General features: G+C 38.4%; 1 protein-coding gene across 2 annotated transcripts in view; it reads left to right on the top strand.

Annotated features, from left to right (window-relative positions):
- The window catches only part of VPS54 (VPS54 subunit of GARP complex), a 352,784-nt gene that overhangs the window by 290,791 nt on the left and 34,482 nt on the right, over positions 1-27,511 (top strand). For both annotated transcript variants that reach the window (XM_053712074.1, XM_053712073.1), the window contains exons 18-20: positions 9,384-9,471; positions 21,084-21,205; positions 21,335-21,415. In XM_053712074.1, coding sequence (XP_053568049.1) covers positions 9,384-9,471; positions 21,084-21,205; positions 21,335-21,415 — 291 coding nt within the window. The remainder of the gene's footprint in view (positions 1-9,383; positions 9,472-21,083; positions 21,206-21,334; positions 21,416-27,511) is intronic.

The following is a 27,511-nucleotide window of genomic DNA, read 5'->3' as shown; positions in this document are numbered from 1 at the left end:
TACCAGATGTACTGATTTCATGTTAAACAATAAAGATCATTTTTTGTCTTTAAAAACATTATCACCAGAGGATTCTGTCGTGAGGGTAGTTATGCCGACTAACTCTCCCCACGTGTCAGACCTTTTGACTCCCGCTTTAGGGACTCACGCTCAAATGGCGCCAAGTACATCAAGGGCACCCATAGCGTTTCTTTTACCAGGGGATTCTGTCGAGGGGAAAGTTATGCCGACTAACTCTCCCCACGTGTCAGACCCTTCGACTCCCGCTTCAGGGACTCACGCTCAAATGGCGCCAAGTACATCAAGGGCGCCCATAGCGTTTATTTTACAAGACATGGCAAAGGTGGTGAATAATATTCTGGCAGCAGTATTAGTCAGACTACCTGAAATTAAAGGAAAGCAGTTAGCTCTGGGGGTAGATACAGAGCATACAGACGCTTTAAGAACCATGTATGATACTACCTCACAATATGCTTAGTCTGTGGGTGATTTTTTTTGACTCAGGGAAGATGATTTAACCTGATTCTGATATTTCTACATTTAAAATTTATGCTTGAGAACCTCCACTTGTTGCTCAGGGAGGCTTTGGCTGCTCTGAATGAATGTGTACAATCGCAGGGCCAGAGAAATTGTGTAGACTGGATAAATAATATGCAGTGCCGGTGTGTACTGATGTTTTTCCAATACCTAAAGAGGTTTACTAAAATTTTTTTAATAAGGAATGGGATAGACCAGGTGTGCCGTTCTCTTCCCCTCCTATTTTTTAGAAGAATGTTTTCTAATAGTTACCACCACACGGGACTTCTGGCAGACAGTTCCTAAGGTGGAGAGAAGAGTTTCTACTCTAGCTAAGCGTACCACTACCTCTGACGAGGACAGTTGTGCTTTTTAGATCCAATGGATAAAAAATGTTTATTCAACAGGGTTTTATCCTGCAGCCCCTTGCATACATTGCTTCTGTCACTGCTGCTGCGGCGTTCTGGGTTGAGTCTCTTGATGAGGCTTTACAGTTAAGCGACTCCATTGGATGAATATATTTGACAAGCTTATGCTAGCCAATTCCTTTGTTTTCTGATGCTTTGTTCATTTGACTAGACTAACGGCTAAGAATTCTGTTTTTTACTATACTGGCGCGCAGAGCGCTATGGCTTATATCATGGTCAGCTGTCGTGACTTTAATAAATAAGCTACTTAACTTCCCTTCAAGGGGCAGACCCTATTCGGGCCTGGTTTGAAGGAGATTATTGCTTATATCACTGGAGGAAAAGGTCATGCCCTTCCTCAGGATAGGTCCAAATCAAGGGCCAAAAAAAAAAAAAAAAAAGGTCTAATTTTCGTGCCTTTTAAAAACTTCAGGGCAGGTGTGGCATCCTCTTCCTCTAAGGCAAAACAAGAGGGAATTTTCTTTCATGTAATTAGCAAGAGTCCATGAGCTAGTGACGTATGGGATATACATTCCTACCAGGAGGGGCAAAGTTTCCCAAACCTTAAAATGCCTATAAATACACCCCTCACCACACCCACAATTCAGTTTTACAAACTTTGCCTCCGATGGAGGTGGTGAAGTAAGTTTGTGCTAGATTCTACGTTGATATGCGCTCCGCAGCAAGTTGGAGCCCGGTTTTCCTCTCAGCGTGCAGTGAATGTCAGAGGGATGTGAGGAGAGTATTGCCTATTTGAATGCAGTGATCTCCTTCTAAGGGGTCTATTTCATAGGTTCTCTGTTATCGGTCGTAGAGATTCATCTCTTACCTCCCTTTTCAGATCGACGATATACTCTTATATATACCATTACCTCTGCTGATTCTCGTTTCAGTACTGGTTTGGCTATCTGCTATATGTAGATGAGTGTCCTGGGGTAAGTAAGTCTTATTTTCTGTGACACTCCTAGCTATGGTTGGGCACTTTGTTTATAAAGTTCTAAATATATGTATTCAAACATTTATTTGCCTTGACTCAGAATGTTCAACTTTCCTTATTTTTCAGACAGTCAGTTTCATATTTGGGATAATGCATTTTAATTTAACATTTTTTACCTTAAAATTTGACTTTTTCCCTGTGGGCTGTTAGGCTCGCGGGGGCTGAAAATGCTTCATTTTATTGCGTCATTCTTGGCGCGGACTTTTTTGGCGCAAAAATTCTATTTCCGTTTCCGGCGTCATACGTGTCGCCGGAAGTTGCGTCATTCTTTGACGTTATTTTGCGCCAAAAATGTCGGCGTTCCGGATGTGGCGTCATTTTTGGCGCCAAAAAGCATTTAGGCGCCAAATAATGTGGGCGTCTTATTTGGCGCGAAAAAATATGGGCGTCACTTTTGTCTCCACATTATTTAAGTCTCATTTTTTATTGCTTCTGGTTGCTAGAAGCTTGTTCTTTGGCATTTTTTCCCATTCCTGAAACTGTCATTTAAGGAATTTGATCAATTTTGCTTTATATGTTGTTTTTTTCTTTTACATATTGCAAGATGTTCCACGTTGCAACTGAGTCAGAAGTTACTTCAGGAAAGTCACTGCACAGTGCTGGAGCTACCAAGCTAAGTGTATCTGCTATAAACTTTTGGTATCTGTTTCTCCAGCTGTTATTTGTATTGCATGTCATGTCAAACTTATTAATGCAGATAAAATTTCCTTTAGTACTGTTACATTACCTGTTGCTGTTCCGTCAACATCTAATTTTCAGAGTGTTCCTGATAACATAAGAGATTTTATTTTTTAAATCCATTAAGAAGGCTATGTCTGTTATTTCTCCTTCTAGTATACATAAAAGTCTTTTAAAACTTCTCTTTTTTCAGATGAATTTTTAAATGAACATCATCATTCTGATACTGATAATGGTTCTTCTGGTTCAGAGGTTTCTGTCTCAGAGGTTGATGCTGATAAATCTTTGTATTTGTTCAAGATGGAATTTATTCGTTCTTTACTTAAAGAAGTGTTATTTGCATTAGAAATAGAGGATTCTGGTCCTCTTGATTCTAAATGTAAACGTTTAAATAAGGTTTTTAAATCTCCTGTAGTTATTCCAGAAGTGTTTTATCTCCCTGATGCTATTTCTGAAGTAATTTCCAGGGAATGGAATAATTTGGGTAATTTATTTACTCCTTCTAGACGTTTAAGCAAATTATATCCTGTGCCATCTGACAGATTAGAGTTTTTTGAGACAAAAATCCCTAAGGTTATGGGGCTATCTCTACTCCTGCTAATGTACTACTATTCCTACGGCAGATAGTACTTCATTTAAGGATCCTTTAGATAGGAAAATTGAATCCTTTCTAAGAAAAGCTTACTTATGTTCAGGTAATCTTCTTAGACCTGCTATATTTTTAGCGGATGTTGCTGCAGCTTCAACTTTTTGATTAGAAGCTTTAGAGCAACAAGTAACAGATCATAATTTTATAGCATTATTATTATTCTATAACATGCTAATAATTTTATTGGTGATACCATCTTTTGATATCATTAGAGTTGATGTCAGGTATATGTCTCTAGCTATTTTAGCTAGAGAAGCTTTATGGATTAAACTTGGAATGCTGACATGTCTTCTAAGTCATCTTTGCTTTCCCTTTCTTTCCAGGGTAAATAATCATTTTAGTTCCTTTCCTTACAAGGAACAAAAGCCTGATCCTTCATCCTCAGGAGCGGTATCAGTTTGGAAACTATTTCCAGTTTGGAATATATCCAAGCCTTATAGAAACCTATAGCCAGCTCCTAAGTACCTATGAAGGTGCGGCCCTTATTCCAGCTCAGCTGGTAGGGGGCAGGTTACGTTTTTTCAAGGAAATTTGGATCAATTCTGTTCACAATCTTTGGATTCAGAGCATTGTTTCAGAAGGGTACAGAATTGGTTTCAAGATAAGACCTCCTGCAAAGAGATTTTTTCTTTCCCGTGTCCCAGTAAATCCAGTAAAAGCTCAAGCATTTCTGAAATGTGTTTCAGATCTAGAGTTGACTGGAGTAATTATGCCGGTTCCAGTTCCGGAACAGGGGATGGGGTTTTATTCAAATCTCTTCATTGTACCAAAGAAGGAGAATTCCTTCAGACCAGTTCTGGATCTAAAAATATTGAATCGTTATGTAAGAATACCAACGTTCAAGATGGTAACTGTAAGGACTATCTTGCCTTTTGTTCAGCAAGGGAATTATATGTCCACAATAGATTTACAGGATGCATATCTGCATATTCCGATTCATCCAGATCATTATCAGTTCCTGAGATTCTCTTTTCTGGAAAAGCATTACCAGTTTGTGGCTCTACCGTTTGGCCTAGACTCAGTTCCAAGAATTTTTTTCAAAGGTTCTCGGTGCCCCTTTTTTTCTGTAATCAGAGAATAGGGTTTTGGTATTTCCTTATTTGGACGATATCTTGGTACTTGCTCAGTCTTCTCATTTTCGAAGAATCTCATACGAATCGACTTGTGTTGTTTCTTCAATTTCATGGTTGGAGGATCAATTTACCATTCAGTTCATTGATTCCTCAGACAAGGGTAACCTTTTTAGGTTTCTAGATAAATTCAGTGTCTATGACTCTGTCCTTGTCAGACAAGAGAAGTTTAACATTGATATCAGCTTGTCAAAACCTTCAGTCACAATCATTCCCTTTGGTAGCCTTATGCATGGAAATGTTGGGTCTTAGGACTGCCGCATCAGATGCGATCTCCTTTGCTCGTTTTCACATGCGACCTCTTCAGCTCTGTATGCTGACCCAATGGTGCAGGGATTACTCAAAGATATCTCAATTAATATCTTTAAAACCGATTTTACAACACTCTCTGACATGGTGGACAGATCACCATCGTTTAGTTCAGGGGGCTTCTTTGTTCTTCCGACCTGGACTATAATCTCAACAGATGCAAGTCTTACAGGTTGGGGAGCTGTGTGGGAGTATCTGACGGCACAAGGGGTTTGGGAATCTCAGGAGGTGAGATTTCCGATCAATATTTTGGAACTCCGTGCAATTTTCAGAGCTCTTCAGTCTTGGCCTCTTCTCAAGAGAGAGTTGTTCATTTGTTTTCAGATAGACAATGTCACAACTGTGGCATACATCAATCATCAAGGAGGGACTCACAGTCCTCTGGCTATGAAAGAAGTATCTCGAATTTTGGTTTGGGCGGAATCCAGCTCCTGTCTAATCTCTGCGGTTCATATCCCAGGTATGGACAATTGGAAAGCGGATTATCTCAGTCGCCAAACGTTGCATCCGGGCGAATGGTCTCTTCACCCAGAGGTATTTCTTCAGATTGTTCAAATGTGGGAACTTCCAGAAATAGATCTGATGGCTTCTCATCTAAACAAGAAACTTCCCAGGTATCTGTCCAGATCCCGGGATCCTCAGGCGGAGGCAGTGGATGCATTATCACTTCCTTGGAAGTATCATCCTGCATATATCTTTCCGCCTCTAGTTCTTCTTCCAAGAGTAATCTCCAAGATTCTGAAGGAATGCTCGTTTGTTCTCCTGGTAGCTCCGGCATGGCCTCACAGGTTTTGGTATGCGGATCTTGTCCGGATGGCCTCTTGCCAACCGTGGACTCTTCCGTTAAGACCAGACTTTTTGTCTCAAGGTCCTTTTTTCCATCAGGATCTGAAATCCTTAAATTTAAAGGTATGGAGATTGAACGCTTGATTCTTGGTCAAAGAGGTTTCTCTGACTCTGTGATTAATACTATGTTACAGGCTCGTAAATCTGTATCCAGAGAGATATATTATAGAGTCTGGAAGACTTATATTTCTTGGTGTCTTTCTCATCATTTTTCTTGGCATTCTTTTAGAATACCGAGAATATTACAGTTTCTTCAGGATGGTTTAGATAAGGGTTTGTCCGCAAGTTCCTTGAAAGGTCAAATCTCTGCTCTTTCTGTTCTTTTTCACAGACAGATTGCTATTCTTCCTGATATTCATTGTTTTGTACAAGCTTTGGTTCGTATAAAGCCTGTCATTAAGTCAATTTCTCCTCCTTGGAGTTTGAATTTGGTTCTGGGGGCTCTTCAAGCTCCTCCATTTGAACCTATGCATTCATTGGATATTAAATTACTTTCTTGGAAAGTTTTGTTCCTTTTGGCCATCTCTTCTGCCAGAAGAGTTTCTGAATTATCTGCTCTTTCTTGTGAGTCTCCTTTTCTGATTTTTCATCAGGATAAGGCGGTGTTGCGAACTTCTTTTGAATTTTTACCTAAGTTGTGAATTCCAACAACATTAGTAGAGACATTGTGGTTCCTTCATTATGTCCTTAATCCTAAGAATTCTAAGGAGAAATCGTTGCATTCTTTGGATGTTATTAGAGCTTTGAAATATTATGTTGAAGCTACTAAGTCTTTCCGAAAGACTTCAAGTTTATTTGTTATCTTTTCCGGTTTTAGAAAGGCCAGAAAGCTTCTGCCATTTCTTTGGCATCTTGGTTGAAATCTTTAATTCATCTTGCCTATGTTGAGTCGGGTAAGACTCCGCCTCATAGGAATTACAGCTCATTCTACTAGGTCAGTTTCTACTTCCTGGGCGTTTAGGAATGAAGCTTCGGTTGATCAGATTTGCAAAGCAGGCAACTTGGTCCTCTTTGCATACTTTTACCAAATTCTACCATTTTGTTGTATTTTCTTCTTCTGGAGCAGTTTTTGGTAGAAAAGTACTTCAGGCAGCGGTTTCAGTTTGAATCTTCTGCTTATGTTTTTTCATTAAACTTTATTTTTGGGTGTGGATTATTTTCAGCAGGAATTGGCTGTCTTTATTTTATCCCTCCCTCTCTAGTGACTCTTGTGTGGAAAGATCCACATCTTGGGTAGTCATTATCCCATACGTCACTAGCTCATGGACTCTTGCTAATTACATGAAAGAAAACATAATTTATGTAAGAACTTACCTGATAAATTCATTTCTTTCATATTAGCAAGAGTCCATGAGGCCCGCCCTTTTTTTGTGGTGGTTATGATTTTTTGTATAAAGCACAATTATTCCAATTCCTTATTTTATATGCTTTCGCACTTTTTTCTTATCACCCCACTTCTTGGCTATTCGTTAAACTGAATTGTGGGTGTGGTGAGGGGTGTATTTATAGGCATTTTGAGGTTTGGGAAACTTTGCCCCTCCTGGTAGGAATGTATATCCCATACGTCACTAGCTCATGGACTCTTGCTAATATGAAAGAAATGAATTTATCAGGTAAGTTCTTACATAAATTATGTTTTTTTACAGGCAGTGGTAACTTCCGTTTAAGTACCTGCCTTGTCCCTCCCATCATCCGTGTACTTTAGCTTTGGTATTGGTATTCCATAAGTAATGGATGATCCGTGGACTGGATACACTTAACAAGAGAAAACATAATTTATGCTTACCTGATAAATTTATTTCTCTTGTAGTGTATCCAGTCCACGGCCCGCCCTGTCACTTTAAGGCAGGTAATTTTTTCATTTGAACTACAGTCACCACTGCACCCTATGGTTTTTACTTTCTCTGCATGTTTTCGGTCGAATGACTGAATATGGCAGTTAGGGGAGGAGCTATATAGCAGCTTTGCTGTGGGTGGACTCTTGCAACTTCCTGTTGGGAAGGAGAATATATTCCATAAGTAATGGATGATCCGTGGACTGGATACACTACAAGAGAAATAAATTTATCAGGTAAGCATAAATTATGTTTTTCCCATTTGTCTTTGTTGATTGGGAACAATTAATAATCACATTTGTAAAGGGCTGAGTTTCAGTATTTTTAAAGGGATACTAAACCCAATTTTTTTTTTTTTTAAACAATGATATGAAAACACTGCATTATTAATGCCTCTTGAAATGACATGGTCATTAAAGAGATACTGAACCCAATTGTTTTCTTTCATGATTCAGATAGAGCATGCGATTTTAAGCAACTTTCTAATTTACTCCTATTATCACATTTTCTTTGTTCTCTTACTATCTTTATTTGAAAAAGTAGGAATGCAAGCTTACAAGCCATCCCATATTTAGTCCAGAACCCTGGATAGCACTTGCTAATTGATCAGTACATTTATCCACCAATCGGCAAGCTGTACCCAGTTGCTGAACCAAAGATGGGCCGGCTTGTAAGCTTGCATTCCTACTTTTTCAAATAAAGATTCCAAGAGAACGAAAAAAAATTGATAACAGGAGTAAATTAGAAAGGTACTTAAAATGGCACGCTATATCTGAGTCATGAAAGAAAACAATTGGGTTCAGTATCTCTTTAAAAACCATGTCATTTCAAGAGGCATTAATAATGCAGTGTTTTCATATTATTCATTCAAAAAGCTGAATTACACCTCATTGGGATCACCCTAAAATACTGCTAGAAACTCCCTTTGAATCTTTGTCTTAAAATTAGTTTCTAAAGCTTAAAACTGTCGTCTTGGTTGTCATTACTTCTGGGAGAGTATTTTTAGGATTACAAGTTCTTTTGATATAGAATGTGTATTTGGTATTCCATAATAAGTGGAGTGCCAGAGCTTATATATTTGCAAGGGTTAAACACTGTTATATACAAACAGCTGTTTAAAAATAAAATTCTCTAACTACATTTAAGAGCATTTTTTGTTTTTTGTGCTTTAAAGGTACAGTGTAGTATAAATTAAACTTTCATTATTCAGATAGGACTTTTAATTTTAATTGACTTTCCAATTTACTTTTATCATCAAATTTGCTTTTTTTCTCTTGGTATTCTTAGTTTAAACTAAACATAGGTAGGCTCATATGCTAATTTCTAAGTCTTTGAGGGCTGCCTCTTATCACATGCTTTTTAAATCTCTTTTCATCACAAAGAGACAGAAAGTACACGTGGGCCATATAGATAACACTGTGTTCAGGCACAGGGGGTTATTTAAGATTTAGCACAATACAATGCTAAATTTAAGACAATAGATAATAAACAGTCACAGTCATGTGATCAGGGGGCTGGAAGAAGGTTCCTAGATACAAGGTAATCACAGAGGTAAAAAGTATATTAATATAACTGTGTTGGTTGTGCAAAACTGGGGAATGGCTAATAAAGGGATTATCTATCTTTTAAAACAATAACAGTTCTATGGTAGACTGTCCCTTTAATGTCCCATTAATAGAAATATCATGGGATATACACAGAACAATCCTGGAATCAATTCTTAGAGTGTTATGCCCATTCTCTAAGTAAATATCAGTGACTAGATCAAGGTAGATACGCTTGCGGAAGAGAGAAAGTCTCTGGTGTGGGAACCACTAAAAAATAAATGGGTAGTGACAATGTAAAATCTGGTATATGATAAACCGTTATTGCGTGCAGCAAAGTATATTTATTTTTAAAACTCAGTGATAACATTTATTTTTATTAAAACCTGTCAATAAAATTAGCTAAGTTTATTATTTTTTAATACGTTTAGAATAACCCTTTGCACTCATTGACCTTTCTCTTCATTTATAGTACTTTAATTCTCGGAGTTGCCAGTTAGTGCTGGGAGCAGGAGCATTGCAAGTTGTCGGATTGAAGACCATTACCACCAAAAACCTTGGTAAGTAGATTCAGGCTATCATTTACCATTGCTATAGGATTCTGTTAATTAAGTAGTCCATCTGGCATTGTCTTCATTACATATCACTCAAACTATAGGAACTATACTGCCTCTCTACTCTGAACAGGGAACTTTAAAGTATTTTGTTATTGTTAAACTCAAAATAGTATACTGGGGCTAGCTTTAGTTTTATCTTAAACATTTAAAGGTACACTCAAGTCAAAATTAAACTTTCATAATTCAGATAGAGTTGCAATTTAAAACAACTTTCCAATTTACTTCCATTAACAAAATGTGCACAGCCTTTTTATATTTAAACTTTTTGAGTCACCCGCTCCTACTGAGAATGTGCAAGAATTTACAGAATAAATGTATATGCTGTAATGGCGTTCACATGGTACATGTATTCATTTCTGATTACAAATGATCAGATAACAGCAGAAACATTAAAGGGACAGTCAAGTCCAAAAAAAACTATCATGTTTCAATTAGGGCATGTAATGTTAAACAACTTTCCAAATTACTTTTATCATGAATTTTGCTTTGTTCTTTTGGTATTCTTAGTTGAAAGCTAAACCTAGGAAGGCTCATATGATGATTTCTAAGCCCTTAAAGGCTGCCTTTTAGCTCATGCTTTTTGTGTTTACTTTTCACAACAGGGGAGAGCTAGTTTATGCGAGCCATATAGATAACATTGTGATCACGCTTGTGGCAGACACTGCACTAATTAGCTAAAATACAGGTCAATAGATAATAAAAAGTAAAGTGATCAGGGGGCAGTTTGTAGAGGCTTAGATACAAGGTAATCACAGAGGTAAAAAGTGTATTAATATAACTATGTTGGTTATGCAAAACTGGGGAATGGGTAATAAAGGCAATATCTATCTTTTTAAACAACAAAAAACATAATTTATGTAAGAACTTACCTGATAAATTAATTTCTTTCATATTGGCAAGAGTCCATGAGCTAGTGACGTATGGGATATACAATCCTACCAGGAGGGCCAAAGTTTTCCAAACCTCAAAATGCCTATAAATACACCCCTCACCACACCCACAATTCAGTTTAATGAATAGCCAAGAAGTGGAGTGATAAAGAAAGGAGTAAAAAGCATCAACAAAGGAATTTGAAAATAATTGTGCTTTATACAAAAAAATCATAACCACCATAAAAAGGGTGGGCCTCTTGCCAATATGAAATAAATTAATTTATCAGGTAAGTTTTTACATAAATTATGTTTTCTTTCATGTAATTGGCAAGAGTCCATGAGCTAGTGACGTATGGGATAGCAATACCCAAGATGTGGAACTCCACGCAAGAGTCACTAGAGAGGGAGGGATAAAAATAAAAACAGCCATTTTCCGCTGAAAAAAATTTATCCACAACCCAAAATATAAGTTAATTCTCATAAATGTGAGGAAAAAACTTAAATCAACAGCATAAAAATCAAACTGAAACCGCTGCCTGAAGAACTTTTCTACCAAAATCTGCTTCCGAAGAAGCAAATGCATCAAAATGGTAGAATTTAGTAAATGTATGCAAAGAAGACCAAGTAGCAGCTTTGCAAAACTGATCAACTGAAGCTTCATTCTTAAAAGCCCAGGAAGTGGAAAGTGATCTAGTAGAATGAGCTGTAATTCTCTGAGGCGGGACTTTACCCGACTTCAAATAGGCTTGATGAATCAAAAGTTTTAACCACAAAGCCAAGGAAACGGCAGAAGCCTTCTGACCTTTCCTGGAACCAGAAAAGATAACAAATAGACTCAAAGTCTTCCTGAAATCTTTAGTAGCTTCAACATAATATTTCAAAGCTCTCACCACATCCAAAGAATGTAAAGATCTTTCCAAAGAATTCTTAGAATTAGGACACAAAGAAGGGACAACAATTTCTCTACTAATGTTAGAATTTACAACCTTAGGTAGAAATTTAAATGAAGTTCGCAAAACTGCCTTATCCTGATGAAAAATCAGAAAAGGTGATTCACAAGAGACAGCAGATAATTCAGAAACTCTTCTAGCAGAAGAGATGGCCAAAAGAAACAACATTTTCCAAGAAAGTAGTTTAATGTCTAAAGAATGCATAGGCTCAAATGGAGGAGCCTGTAAAGCCTTCAAAACCAATTTAAGACTCCAAGGAGGAGAAATTGATTTAATGACAGGCTTGATACGAACCAAAACCTGCACAAAACAATGAATATCAGGAATTTTAGCAATCTTTCTATGAAATAAAACAGAAAGAGCAGAGATTTGTCCTTTCAAGGAACTTGCAGACAAACCTTTATCCAAACCATCCTGAAGAAACTGTAAAATTCTAGGAATTCTAAAAGAATGCCAAGAGAATTTATGAGAAGAACACCATGAAATGTAAGTCTTCCAAACTCGATAATAAATCTTTCTAGAAACACTTTTATGAGCCTGTAACATAGTATTAATCACTGAGTCAGAGAAACCTCTATGACTAAGCACTAAGCGTTCAATTTTCATACCTTAAAATTTAATGATTTGAGATCCTGATGGAAAAACGGACCTTGAGATAGAAGGTCTGGCCTTAATGGAAGTAGCCAAGGTTGGCAACTGGACATCCGAACAAGATCCGCATACCAAAACCTGTGAGGCCATGCTGGGGCCACCAGCAGCACAAACGATTGCTCCATGATGATTTTAGAGATCACTCTTGGAAGAAGAACTAGAGGCGGGAAAATATAAGCAGGTTGATAACACCAAGGAAGTGTCAATGCATCCACTGCTTCTGCCTGAGGATCCCTGTACCTGGACAGGTACCTGGGAAGTTTTTTGTTTAGATGAGATGCCATCAGATCTATTTCTGGAAGCCCCCACATCTGAACAATTTGAGAAAACACATATGGCTGGAGAGACCATTCTCCCAGATGTAAAGTCTGACGACTGAGGTAATCCGCTTTGCAATTGTCTATACCTGGGATATGAACCACAGAAATTAGACAGGAGCTGGATTCTGCCCAAACAAGTATCCGAGATACTTCTTTCATAGCTTAAGGACTGTGAGTCCCACCCCGATGATTGACATATGCCACAGTTGTGATATTGTCTGTCTGAAAACAAATGAACGGTTCTCTCTTCAACAGAGGCCAAGACTGAAGGGCTATGAAAAACGCACAGAGTTTCAAAATATTGATTGGTAATCCCGCCTCTTGAGATTTCCAAACCCCTTGTGCTGTCAGAGATCCCCAAACAGCTCTCCAACCTGAAAGACTCGCATCTGTTGTGATCACAGTCCAGGTTGGACGAACGAAAGAGGCCCCTAAAATTATACAATAGTGATCTAACCACCAAGTCAGAGAAAGTCAAACATTGGGATTTAAGGATATTAATTGTGATATCCTTGTATAATCCCTGCACCATTGGTTCAGCATACAAATCTGGAGAGGTCTCATATGAAAACGAGCAAAGGGGATCGTGTCCGATGCTGCAGTCATGAGACCTAAAACTTCCATGCACATAGCTACTGAAGGGAATGACTGAGACTGAAGGTTCCGACAGGCTGCAACCAATTTCAAACGTCTCTTGTCTGTTAGAGACAACGTCATGGGCACTGAATCTATCTGGAAACCTAAAAAGGTTACCTTTGTCTGAGGAATCAAAGAACTTTTTGGTAAATTGATCCTCCAACCATGTCTTCGAAGAAACAACACTAGTTGATTCATGTGAGATTCTGCAGAACGTAAAGACTGAGCAAGTACCAAGATATCGTCCAAATAAGGAAATACTGCAATACCCCGCTCTCTGATTACAGAGAGTAGGGCACCAAGAACCTTTGAAAAGATTCTTGGAGCTGTCGCTAGGCCAAAAAGAAGAGCAACAAATTGGTAATGCTTGTCTAGAAAAGAGAATCTCAGGAACTGATAGTGATCTGGATGAATCGGAATATGAAGATATGCATCCTGTAAGTCTATTGTTGACATATAATGCCCTTACTGAACAAAAGGCAGAATAGTCCTTATAGTCACCATTTTGAAAGTTGATACTCTTACATATCGATTCAAAATCTTTAGATCCAAAACTGGTCTGAATGAATTTTCTTTCTTTGGGACAATGAATAGATTTGAATAAAACCCCAGACCCTGTTCCTGAAACGGAACTGGCATGATTACCACAGATAACTCCAGGTCTGAAACACACTTCAGGAAAGCCTGAGCCTTTACTGGGTTTGCTGGAATGCGTGAGAGAAAAAAAATCTTCTCACAGGCGGTCTTACTCTGAGTCCTATTCTGTACCCCTGAGAGACAATACTCTGAATCCAATTATTTTGGACCGAATTGATCCAAACATCTTTGATTTTTTTTTAATCTGCCCCCTACCAGCTGAGCTGGAATGAGGGCCGCACCTTCATATGCGGCATTTGGGGGCTGGTTTTGATCTCTTAAATGGCTTGGATTTATTCCAATTTGAAGAAGGCTTCCAATTGGAAGCAGATTCCTTAGGGGAAGGATTAGGTTTCTGTTCCTTATTTTGTTGAAAGGAACGAAAACGGTTAGAAGCTTTAGATTTACCCTTAGGTCTTTTATCCTGAGGCAAAAAAACTCCCTTCCGCCTAGTGACAGTTGAAATTATTGAATCCAACTGAGAACCAAATAATTTATTACCTTTGAAAGAAAAAGATAGCAATCTGGACTTAGAAGTCATATCAGCATTCCAAGATTTGAGCCACAAAGCTCTTCTAGCTAAAATAGATAAAGACATAGATTTAACATCAATTTTGATAATATCAAAAATTGCATCACAAATGAAATTATTAGCATGTTGAATCAACTTAACAATGCTAGACAAATCATGATCCGATACTTGTTGCGCTAAAGTTTCCAACCAAAAAGTTGAAGCAGCTGCAACATCAGCCAAAGAAATTGCAGGCCTAAGAAGGTGACCTGAATATAAATAAGCTTTCCTCTGATAAGATTCAAGTTTCCTATCTAAAGGATCATTAAAATAAGTACTATCTTCCGCAGGAATAGTAGTACGTTTAGCAAGAGTATAGAGAGCCCCATCAACTTTGGGGATCTTTTCCCTAAAAACTCCAATCTAACTGCTGGCAAAGGATACAATTTTTTAAACCTTGAAGAAGGAATAAAAGAAGTATGAGGCCTATTCCATTCTTTAGAAATCATATCAGAAATATCATCAGGATCTGGAATAACCACAGGAGGTTTATAAACAGAATTTAAACGTTTACTAGTTTTAATATCAAGAGGACTAGTTTCCTCCATATCTAATGCAATCAACACCTCTTTTAATAAAGAACGAATATATTCCATTTTAAATAAGAGGATTTGTCAGTGTCAATATCTGAGGCAGGATCTTCTGAATCAGATAGATCCTCGTCAGAGAAGGATAATTCAGTATGTTGCTGGTCATTTGAAATTTCATCAACCTTATGAGAAGTTTTAAAAGACCTTTTACGTTTAGAAGGGGGAATGGCAGACAAAGCCTTCTGAATAGAATCAGCAATAAATTCTTTTAAATTCACAGGTATATCTTGTGCATTAGATGTTGAGGGAACAGCAACAGGTAATGAACTACTACTGATGGATACATTCTCTGCATGTAAAAGTTTATCATGACAACTATTACAAACCACAGCTGGAGGTATAACCCCCACAAGTTTACAACAAATGCACTAAGCTTTGGTAGAACTGTTATCAGGCCGCAGGGTTCCATCAGTGATTTCTGAGACAGGATCAGATTGAGACATCTTGCAAATGTAAGAGAAAAAAAACAACATACTGTATAAAGCAAAATGATCAATTTCCTTATATGGCAGTTTCAGGAATGGGAAAAAATGCAAACAGCATAGCCCTCTGACATAGAAAAAAGGCAGGAGGCAAGAAATGGGGTCTTAAATAAAGAAAATATTTGGTGCCAAGTATGACGCACAACAAACAGAAAAAAAAATGTTGGCGCCAAAAACGAAACACTCGCGTCATAGATGACACAAAGGACTCTGCGTCAACTAAGACGCCGGAAATGACGAATTTGCGTCAATGAACGTAACTTTGCGCCAAAAAAATCTCGCTCAAAGAATGACGCAATAAACTCTGTCATTTTGCGCCCTTGCAAGCCTAATTCTGCCCCTGAATTTAAAAGAGTGTCAATTGGAAAAAGAGACTATACCCCAGGTAAGAATTTTTATTTATTTTTTTATTAAAAAAAAAACATTTCCTAGATATGAAACTGACAGTCTGCAAAAGGAAATATACTGAAAACCTGAATCATGGCAAATATAAGTACAATACATATATTTAGAACTTTATATAAATACATAAAGTGCCAAACCATAGCTGAGTGTGTCTTAAGTAAAGAAAGCATACTTACCGAAAGACACCCCATCCACATATAGCAGATAGCCAAACCAGTACTGAAACATTATCAGTAGAGGTAATGGTATATGAGAGTATATCGTCGATCTGAAAAGGGAGGTAGGAGATGAATCTCTACGACCAATAACAGAGAACCTATGAAATAGATCCCTGTGAGGAAAACCATTGCATTCAATAGGTGATACTCCCTTCACATCCCTCTGACATTCACTGTACTCTGAGAGGAACCGGGCTTCAAAATGCTGAGCAGCGCATATCAACGTAGAAATCTTAGCACAAACTTACTTCACCACCTCCATAGGAGGCAAAGTTTGTAAAACTGAATTGTGGGTGTGGTGAGGGGTGTATTTATAGGCATTTTGAGGTTTGGGAAACTTTGCCCCTCCTGGTAGGATTGTATATCCCATACGTCACTAGCTCATGGACTCTTGCCAAATACATGAAAGAAATTCTGGTGTTGACTGTCCCTTTAATATAATCCTTTGAAATCACAAGACACATGAGAGGGAGAAAAATATCATTTTATAGAAAGACTTAAAAACCCCTGTGTTGCGAGAGCTGTATTTTTGTCTCTGAAATATAAAGCTTCCCTAAATCCCTGCTGTTATGGTGACTCAATTTCCATTTGTTAAATGCATTTATTCAGTATTAGTTATTTTTAAAGCTTGGGTGGCATCTTTTCTTTGTGCCTCTCTTTTAAGGACTTCAATTTTGCTTCCTCTGTAAATCTCTGATAATAGAATCAAAGTGAAAGTAAAGAGAACACTTAATTGATGAGTAATTTAATAGTTCAAATACCCAAAGATATTCAGTTTATGCTAATTCCAAACAGAAAATGCTAGCACTTTTCTATATGATAAGGATCCTTAGATTTGGTAAGAAATAAATGTCAGGTTGCAGTGTTCTCCACAAAAGATTTTGACAGCTGGGGGGAATTATGTAGTAGCTGGGTGGGGGCAGATTAATGCCTTGCAATATTACATTTCTTGTTATTTATAAATATTGCTTAAAGGGACACTAAACCCAATTTGTTTTTCATAATTCAGACAGAGCATGCAATTTTAAGCAACTTTTTAATTTACTCCTATTATCATTTTCTTCCTTCTCTTGCTATCTCTATTTAAAAATCAGGAATGTAAAGCTTAGGAGCCGGTCTATTTAAGGTTCATGACCCCGGATAGCCCTTGCTTACTTACTGGTGGCTACATTTAGCCACCAATAAGCAAGCGTAACCCAGGTTCTGTACCAAAAATGGGCCAGCTCTTAAAGGGACAGTACACTGTAAAATTGGTTTTATATGAATGTATTTTTAATGACTTGTTATACCAGCTGCAGAGTATTAAATGTATGAGAAATTGCATTTTCAGGTTTATTTGTGTATATGAAGTAGCTGGTTTTGTGCTTTTTAACCACAGCCCATTATAATGGGTTGAGCTTCAGGTAATATCAGATCCAGTGACGTGCAGTAATAGGAGGCAGGGTAGGCAGTGCCTACCCTGTCCAATGAGGGAAAAAAGATTTCAATTCATATTTATTAAAAAAAAAAAAAAGTGTTTTTTACTTCATTAATATTTTGTCCATGTCCACCCTCACCCCAAGGGTACCCCCCCCACCCCCATGGCGATACTCATTATGGTACTGCGCTTTGCGCATGCGCAGTGCAAAAATTCACTATCCATATTCCATTGTTGCGCAATTAGGAGGCAGTGAGCCGGTCCGCTGCCCTCCATTAATTGCGCAACATGGATCTGGAGCTGCGCCACCCACTGGTGACTCTTCGGGCCCTGATACAAGCTCCAATGGAGGCGGTTCTCAAAACCGCCTCCATGATGAGCTTGGTCACTTCAGCCAATCACAGCTTCAGCAGCACTGCGGGGAGGCGTGCCTGCTGGGCTGCTGATTGGCAGGTGTGGGCCATGTGACCATTTTGACATGTCACATTGAGCGCGCTGACAGATCTACTGGCGGGAAGACTCAGTGTCAGTAGTGGAGGGAGCTGCTGAGAGAGTCTTGTACGTGCGTGCCGCCGACCACTGCTGCCTAGTGCCTACTGCCCCAGTTGTTGTGTGGCTGTCTGGTGGACTAGTGTGGACCAGGACTAGTCACGGAGGAGTTGCTGCCAGTGCCTGCCCACTGCCTGGAGGAGACTGAAGTCAGACTCAGGAGGAGCCGGAGCGGAGGACTGCCTAATAGTGCCAGACCCAGTGCCATTGACTCACTGACTACCCTGGACCTGGAAAACACCGGTAACTGTAAGTACTAGTAGTGATCGAGAGTAAATGCCCTGGGGGGCAGCCTGGCCAGAGTGAGGTGTGTGGCTACTAGTGTAGAATTCATACATGCTGGAGATACACAATGTGTTGGCAGGGCACCAACAACACTGCAACGTTGAGTTCCATCAGGTATACTTTTATATTGGCCATGCTGTGTGTGTGCTCACTACTCAGGGCAGGTCCGGTGCAACTGCAAACTGCTGTCTGCCACACTCTGCATCCATTAACTCCTGCAGTAGTACGAGGAGCCCAATTAGTATACAGCTACAGACAGCGTGTCAGTGACAGAATGATTTGTGAGTAATTTACTTACAATAGTTAGCTAATCATTTTTTTCTAACAACTTAGTAAATCACTCACAAATCATCCTGTCACTGACACGCTGTCTGTAGCTGTATACTAATTGGGCTCCTTGTACTACTGCAGGGGTTAATGGATGCAGAGTGTGGCAGACAGCAGGTGTGTAGACTAAGAGAACATAATCTTAATGTAATATTTTGAAAGATCACCTGATCTCCCCCACAGCAGTCATCAGTGAGTGCACGGAATCTTTTTACACTGGTGCTGCTGCAGGAAACATGGGTGGAGCTCAGCTTAGACAAGAGGTAACGCTGGAGTTAGCTGTGAGTGAGTATCAGTAACTCATATATTGTTGTCAGGGCTATAGAGGTCTGAAGCTTCCCACAGTACCTGGTCTGCTCTTTATAGTCTCCCCTCCTCCCTGCTCTCATTTCCCCCATTCCTTCTCAGGGCTGTGTTGTATCTGTCTTCCTGCTGGTAGATATGGCTGCTGTGCAGAGCATGTTTACTGAAGGAAAGTCACATGGAAAAGGGTTTCTGAGGGTAGGGGGTTGGGGATTCCTATTTAAAAATAGATATTTTCTTTACTGAGTCAGCAGCTGCTTGTATTATAGTAATCCTTTAAGACAACTCCAATGCTTCTGTCTAAAAATATGAGGTTGGCTATATGTGTATGTTTTCCCACAGTACTTGTGTTTTTTTTATATAAAGTGACATATTGAGATGTATGGGAGTTGAGAGAATCAGTGTATCTGTGTTTTGTATCTGTATGAGAGTGTGTGTGCATCTGTATGAGAGTGTGTGTGCATCTGTATGAGAGTGTGTGCATCTGTATGAGTGTGTGTGCAACTATGAGAGTGTGTGTATGCATCTGTATGAGTGTGTGTGTGCATCTGTATGAGTGTGTGTGCATCTGTATGAGTGTGTGTGCATCTGTATGAGTGTGTGTGCATCTGTATGAGTGTGTATGAGAGTGTGTGTGCATCTGTATGAGAGTGTGTGCGCATCTGCATGAGAGTGTGTGCGCATCTGCATGAGAGTGTGTGCGCATCTGTATGAGTGTGTCTGTGTGCATCTGTATGAGTGTGTCTGTGTGCATCTGTATGAGTGTGTCTGTGTGCATCTGTATGAGTGTGTGTGCATTTGTATGAGTGTGTGTGCATCTGTATGAGTGTGGGTGTGTGTGCATCTGTATGAGTGTGTGTGCATCTGTATGAGTGTGTGTGCCACTGTATGAGAGTGTGTGCGTATCTGCATGAGAGTGTGTGCGCATCTGGTTTCTCCTTTTACAAATAAGGCAAGTTGGAGTTTGACTACTGGAGAATAGCTGCAGTTAAAAGGATGTTAATTTGTTTTAAAACATTAAAGGAACACAACATTTTTCTTTTATGTTTCAGATAGAACATACAATATTAAAGACTTTTACATTTTACTTATGTTATCCAATTTGCTTTTTTCTTTTAGTATCATTTGAAAAGCATACCTAGGTAGGCTAAAGATCAGTAATGCACTACTGGGAGCAGCTGGTGAGTGGTGGTTGCACATATATGCCTCTTGTCATTGGCTCATTTAATGTGTTCAGTTAGCTCCCAGTTGTGCATTGCTGCATATCCTTCAACAAAGGATAACAAGAGAATGAAGCAAATGTACTAATAGCCTCACTAGCCTCTGACCTCACCGCACGTCACTGATCAGATCTCATTATGCTATCACTTCCTTATCTTATATTTGTCTGGAAAACTAAAGCTCAATACATAGAGAGAACAATGGAAAATTATCTTTTTTTTTTTTTTTTTAAGTTGTTAAAGCTTTATTGAGAAAAATCTGAAAATACAAAAAAAAATTCCCAAACACAGTGGGAAATATAAAGTCAATCATAGACCAACATATTGCAAATACAAGAAAACCCGGTTTGAAAATTATCATTTTATTACTTAACTATCCTGCACCCCACTGTGAGTGTAATTTCTTCTGCTGGCTGTGTTTACTTAGATTAGACTATTCAATAGCTGATACTCCAGTATCAAAACTTTCAGTATAGGTTAGGAAACTGCAAGCTAAATCAGCTATTTCAAAGTACAAAATAGGGGTAAAGGAGCTACTTGTAAACAATCTAATACACTCCAGCAGGTAAAATGAATCATTGGGAACAATTTAAATGGGAGAACATTTTTGGGTGAACTGTCCCTTTAAGCTTTACATTCCTGCTTTTTAAATAAAATGGCAAGAGACAACGAAGTAAATTAGAATGTTGCTTAAAATTGCCTGCTCTATCTGAATCATGAAAGAAAAACATTGGGCTTAGTGTCCCTTTAAGCTATCCAAAGCTAAACTTGATTGTATAATTTAATACAATTTGATTTCATGATAACTTATGCAACAAATATTACCTCATTTTAACTTGGCATTGGCTTAAATTTTATTCAGTGGTCAGTAAAATCAGCAAGGTGGTGTGCCCATTAAAAAGTTTCTGGGAAGATCACAGAAGTTGTTTAATATGATCAATAATTTTTCTGACCTTCTGCTAAAGAGTGCACCTTTAATGTATTGCTAAACATTATGTCACAGATGCACACCGCACATACAAAATGTTATTTTATTTGCATATATATTTAAGTACAAACCATTACTAGAGTAAATATATTCATTTATATCTAGTTCCGAACTGACGCTTGATTTGTCTTTCAGCTCTCTCTTCCCGGTGTTTGCAACTTATAGTACACTACATTCCTATCATTAGGGCTCATTTTGAGGCTCGTATGCACCCTAAGCAATACAGCATGCTTCGACATTTTGACCACATCACTAAGGTAATGATTTATTTGGTAAATGTGCTATGATCACAGCATTTTGGAACAAGTTTACCAGATTTTTTATTTATATATATATATATATATATATATATATATATATTGTGTGTTTTTGTTTTTATTTTACAGGATTACAATGACCATATAGCTGAGATTTCTGCAAAACTGGTTTCAATAATGGATGGTTTATTTGATAAACTTCTGTCAAAGGTAATATTTAGCATAATGTGTTATAGTAAAAAATTGTAATGTATTAGGTATTTATAGGTTTTTATGCTGACAAATTTGAGGTGTGTACCTTGACCTTTTTTCCTTGATCATATTTTTTTCTTGACAGAGTTCATATCATAAGTATTTGTAATACTATTGTTTCTGACTTAGTCATGTCAGCATATCATTTTCTCCACTGTGCATTGTGAAGCTACATTATGATAGTGTGTCAGTACTATAGATACAGGAATACCCCGCTCATACAGTGGGTTAGGGATTGGAGCCCCGCTGTAAAGTGAAAACCGCCTTAAAGTGAAACATGGCAGTTGTAGCTTTCACATCACTTGCCAGTGTGTTTAAAAACTTGAAAACATGTTTGAACCAACATATATTAGGGTTGCAATAGTGCTACGTTTAGTTTAACACTAGCACAGCACAGTATTCAATTAGTATTCAATAAATACTGTACCTGTAAAATAGTGACAATTAATGTAGTACAATTTGCCAGACTATAGCACTGAGACACAGATTGCACTGTAATGCTGTAAACAGGGTGAACTGCACATAACAAAATGGTGCCAATCACTTTTCTCACAATCTCACAATGATTACAGTATGGTTTAAAAATCCTTGGAGGTTGAACTTCAGCTCCACAAAGCGCTGTATTAGTGAAGCGCTGTAAAGTGAGGTATGCCTGTACATTTATTGGTAGTGTAAGCAAATTAGTTGACTCCAATTACACAAACTGTAGGTCAATTCAACTTAAAAAGTCCATCAGACTTAGGGCTCCGTGTACTAAGCAGCGTAAGATGCTACGGAGCCCTTGGGGGGCAGGTTTGCACATTCCGCTATGCGGTGGTGAAGAGAAATCACCCCGAACTCGCTCGTTCTGGTTGATTTTCAGACCCTTCTCTCATATGACTGGTCACGCCAGGGAAGGGGCTGGCTTTAAACGCTCACTTGAACGTATAATGCTACATAAGAGCAGCGGACGAACAGGATCCGCTACCAGTATGCCGCGAAGGCGAGCGGATAACTTCTCAAGTTTAGAAGCTTGTCCACTCGCTATTTTAATCCATTGAGCCTTTAGTGTGTCTTGATACAGGTGTAGAAGGAAAGCTTACCTAATATTGCTTAGGCAGAAATATTGTTGTATATAGTAGATAGAGGACACGCTTTGTGTGTGTTTTGCACCAGGGAGCGCTCCAAGTATTATGCCTGTTACAGCTGAAAAAGGGAGAACACTGGTATGCTGTGAAATCGGATAATTTTTTGATTTATCAGCAAGTATAAATTTTGTTTCTTTCATGTAATTGGCAAGAGTCCATTAGCTAGTGACGTATGGGATATACAATCCTACCAGGAGGGGCAAAGTTTCCCAAACCTCAAATGCCTATAAATACACGCCTCACCACACCCACAATTCAGTTTTACAAACTTTGCTTCCTATGGAGGTGGTGAAGTAAGTTTGTGCTAAGATTTCTACGTTGACATGCGCTTCTCAGCTTTTTTTGAAGCCCAATTCCTCTCAGAGTACAGCGAATGTCAGAGGGACCTGAAGAGAGTATCACCTATTGAATGCAATGATTTTCCTAACGGGGGTCTATTTCATAGGTTCTCTGTTATCAGTCGTAGAGATTCATCTCTTACCTCCCTTTTCAGATCGACGATATACTCTCATATACCATTACCTCTACTGATAACTGTTTCAGTACTGGTTTCTCATAAGGTTGATGAAATTTCAAATGACCGACAACATAATGAATTATCCTCTTCTGATGAGGATCTATCTGTTTGAGAAGATCTTTCCTCAGATATTGACACTGACAAATCTACTTATTTTTTTTTTTTTTTTAAAGAAGTGTTAATTATTTTGGATATCGTGGAAACTAGTCCTCTTGATATTAGAACTAGTAAATTCTGTTTTTAAACCTCCTGTGGTTACTCCAGAGGTTTTTTCCTGTTCCTGATGCTATTTCTGTTATGATTTCTAAGAAATGGAATTAGCCGGGTACTTCTTTTATTCCTTCTTCAAGGTTTAAAAAATTGTATCCTTTTACCAGCAATTTCTATAGAGTTTTGGGAAAAGATCCTCAAAGTTGATGGGGCTACTTCTACTCTTGCTGAATGTACCTCTATTCCTATGGAAGATAGTACTTAAGTTCCTTTAGATAGGAAACTTGTATATTATCTAAGGAAAGCTTATTTATTCAGGTCATTTCAGGCCTGCAATTTTCTTTGGCTGATGTTGGAGCTGCATCAACTTTTTTGTTGGAGATTTAACGCAACAAGAATTGGATTCTGATTTATCTAGTATTGTTCGCTTACTGCAACATACTAATCAGTTCTGATGCCATTTTTTGATATCATCAAGATTGATGTTAGATCTATGTCTTTAGCTATTTTCAGCTACAAGAGTTTTGAGGCTTAAATTTTGGAATGCTGATATGACTTTTTAAGTCTAGATTGTTATCTTTCTTTCCAAGGTAATAAGAGGCCTAAGGGTAAATATAAAGCTTCTAAATCGTTTTCGTGTTTTTTTGTCAAAATAAGGAACAAAAACCTAATCCTTCCCTATGGAATCTGTTTCCAATTGGAAACCTTCATTAAATGGAATAAATCCAACCCATTTAAGAAACCAAAAGCCAGCCCCTAAGTCCGCATGAAGGTGCAACTCTCATTCCAGCTCAGCTGGTAGGGGGCAGATTAAGGTTTTTTCAAGAATGTTTTGGATAAATTCGGTCCAAAATCAATGGTTTCAGAGTATTGTCTCTCAGGGGTTTCGAATAGGATTCTGAGTAAATCCTCCTGTGAGAAGATTTGTTTCTCTCACGCATCCCAGCAAATCCAGTTAAAGCTCAGGCTTTCCTGAAGTGTGTTTCAGACCTGGAGTTTCAGGGGTAAGTCATGCCAGTTCCTTTTCAGGGACAAGGTCTGGGGTTTTATTGAAATCTATTCATTGTCCCAAAGAAGGAAATTTCATTCAGACCAATTCTGTATCTGAAAATTTTGAATCATTATGTAAGAGTACCAATTTTCAAATGGTGACTTTAAGGATTGTTCTGCCTTTTATTCAGCAAGGACATTTTAGGTCCACAATGGATTGCAGGATGTATACCTTCATATTTAGATTCATTCACATCATTATAAGTTCCTGAGATTCTCTTTTCTAGACAAGTGTTACCAATTCATTGCTTTTCCATTTGGTCTAGCAACCGCCCTGGTTGCTAGACCAAATGGAAAAGCAATTATGAAAACCAGAGAGCAGGGTATTGCAGTGTTTCATTTTTTGGACAATATCTTGGTAATAGCTCAGTCTTTCCATTCTGCAACTAGTGTTGTTTCTTCCGAAACATGGTTGGAGGATCAATTTTCCAAAATGTTTCTTGATTCCTCAGACAAGGGTCACCTTTTTAGGTTTCCAGATAGATTCAGTGTCCATGATTCTGTCTCTAACAGACAAGAGACGTTTGAAAGTGGTTGCAGCCTGTCGGCACCTTCAGTCTCAGTCGTTCCCTTCAGTGGTTATGTGCATGGAAAATTTAGGTTTCATGACTGCAGCATGATTCCCTTTGCTCGTTCTCACATGAGACCTCTCCAGCTTTGTTTGCTGAATCCATGGTGCAGGGATTATACAAAGATATTACATTTAATATCCTTAAATCCCAATGTTTGACACTCTCTGACGTGGTGGTAAATCACCAGCGTTTAGTTCAAGGGGCTTCTTTGTTTGGCTAACCTGGACTATGATCTCTACAGATGCAAGTCTTTCAGGTTGGGGAGCTGTTTGGGGATCTCTGACAGCACAAGGGGTTTGGAAATCTCAAGAGGCGAGATTGCCAATCAATATTTTAGAACTCCGTGCAATTCTCAGAGCTCTTCAGTTTTGGCCTCTGTTGAAGAGAGAACTGTTCATTTATTTTCAAACAGACAATATCACATACAGTGGCATTTGTCAAATCAGCAGGGTGGGACTCACAGTCCACAAGCTATGAAGAAGTATCTTGGATACTTGCTTGGGCGGAATCCAGCTCCTGTCTAATTTCTGCGGTGCATATCCCAGGTATAGACATTGGGAGGCGGATTATCTCAGCCGTCAGACTTTACATTGTGGTTCTTCTATCCAGATGTGTTTTCTCAGATTGTTCAGATATGGGGTCTTCTACAGATAGATCTGATGGCCTCTCATCTAAACAAGAGACTTCCCAGATGCCTGTCCAGGTTCAAGGATTTTCAGGCGGACACAGTGGGTGCACTGACACTTCCTTGGTGTTATCAACCTGCTTATATTTTCCCGCCTCTAGTTCTTCTTCCAAGAGTGATCTCCAGAATCATCATGGAACAATTGTTTGTGTTGCTGGTGGCTCCAGCATGGCCTCACAGGTTTTGGTATGCGGGTCTTGTTCGGATGTTCAGCTGCCAACCTTGGCCACTTCTGTTAAGGCCAGAACTACTGTTTTTTCCATCAGATTTTCAAATCATTAAATTTGAAGGCATGGAAATTGATCGCTTAGTGCTAAATCATAGAGGTTTCTCTGACTCAGTGATTAATACTATGTTACACAAGCTTGTAAATCTGTCTCTTGTAAGATTTATTATCGCGTTTGGAAGACTTACATTTCATGGTGGTGTTCTCATAAATTCTCTTGGCATTCTTTTAGAGTTGCTAGAATTTTACAGTTTTTTCAGGATAGTTTGGATAAGGTTTTGTCTGCAAGTTCCTTGAAGGGACAAATCTCTGCTCTTTCTGTTTTATTCACAGAAGGATTGCTAAACTTCCTGATATTCACTGTTTTGTACAGGCTTTAGTTCGTATTTAAGCCTGTCATTAAATCAATCTCTCCTCCTTGGAGTCTTAATTTGGTTTGGAGGGCTTTACAGGCTCCTCCATATTGAGCCTATGCATTCTTTGGACATTTAACTACTTTCTTGGAAAGTATTGTTTCTTTTGGCCATTTCTTCTGCTAGAAGAGTTTCTGAGCTATCTGCTCTTTCTTGTGAATCTCCTTTTCTGATTTTTCAGCAGGATAAGGCGGTTTTGCGGACTTCATTTAAATTTTTTCCTAAGGTTGTGAATTCTAACAACATTAGTAGAGAAATTGTTGTCCCTTCCTTGTGTCCTAATCCTAAGAATTCTTTGGAAAGATCCTTACATTCTTTGGATGTGGTGAGAGGTTTTAAATATTATATTGAAGCTACTAAAGATTTCAGGAAGATTTCTAGTCTATTTGTTATATTTTCTGGTTTTGGAAAGGTCAGAAAACTTCTGCTATTTCCTTGGTTTCTTGGTTAAAGCTTTTGATTCTTCAAGCTTATAGGAGTCGGGTCAGGCCCCGCCTCAGAGAATTGCAGCTCATTCTACTAGATCAGTCTCCACTTTGTGGGCTTTTAAGAATGAAGCTTCAGTTGATCAAATTTGCAAAGCGGCAACTTGGTCTTCTTTACATACATTTACTAAATTCTACCGTTTTGATGTTTTTGCTTATTCAGAAGCAGTCTTTAATAGAAAAGTTCTTCAGGCAGCTGTTTCAATTTGATTCTTCTGCTGATGTTTTAAGTTTTTCTTGACATTTAAAGAATAAACTTATATTTTGTGTTGTGGATTATTTTTTCAGCGGAAAATGGCTGTTTGTTTTTATCCCTCCCTCTCTAGTGACTCTTGCGTGGAGTTTCATATCTTGGGTATTGATAGATATACCATACGTCACTAGCTCATGGACTCTTGCCAATTACATGAAAGAAAACATAATTTATGTAAGAATTTACCTAATAAATTAATTTCTTTCATATTGGCAAGAGTCCATGAGGCCCACCCTTTTTTATGGTGGTTATGATTTTTTTTGTATAAAGCACAATTATTTCAAAATTCCTTTGTTGATGCTTTTTACTCCTTTCTTTATCACCCCACTACTTGGCTATTCGTTAAACTGAATTGTGGGTGTGGTGAGGGGTGTATTTATAGGCATTTGAGGTTTGGGAAACTTTGCCCCTCCTGGTAGGATTGTATATCCCATACGTCACTAGCTCATGGACTCTTGCCAATATGAAAGAAATTAATTTATCATGTAAATTGTTACATAAATTATGGGGTTTTTT

This window comes from Bombina bombina, chromosome 4 (assembly GCF_027579735.1).
Source record: "Bombina bombina isolate aBomBom1 chromosome 4, aBomBom1.pri, whole genome shotgun sequence".
Classification (NCBI taxonomy): Eukaryota; Metazoa; Chordata; class Amphibia; order Anura; family Bombinatoridae; genus Bombina; species Bombina bombina.
Note: the sequence above shows the minus strand (reverse complement) of the source record. Positions and strands in the feature narration are given on the sequence as shown.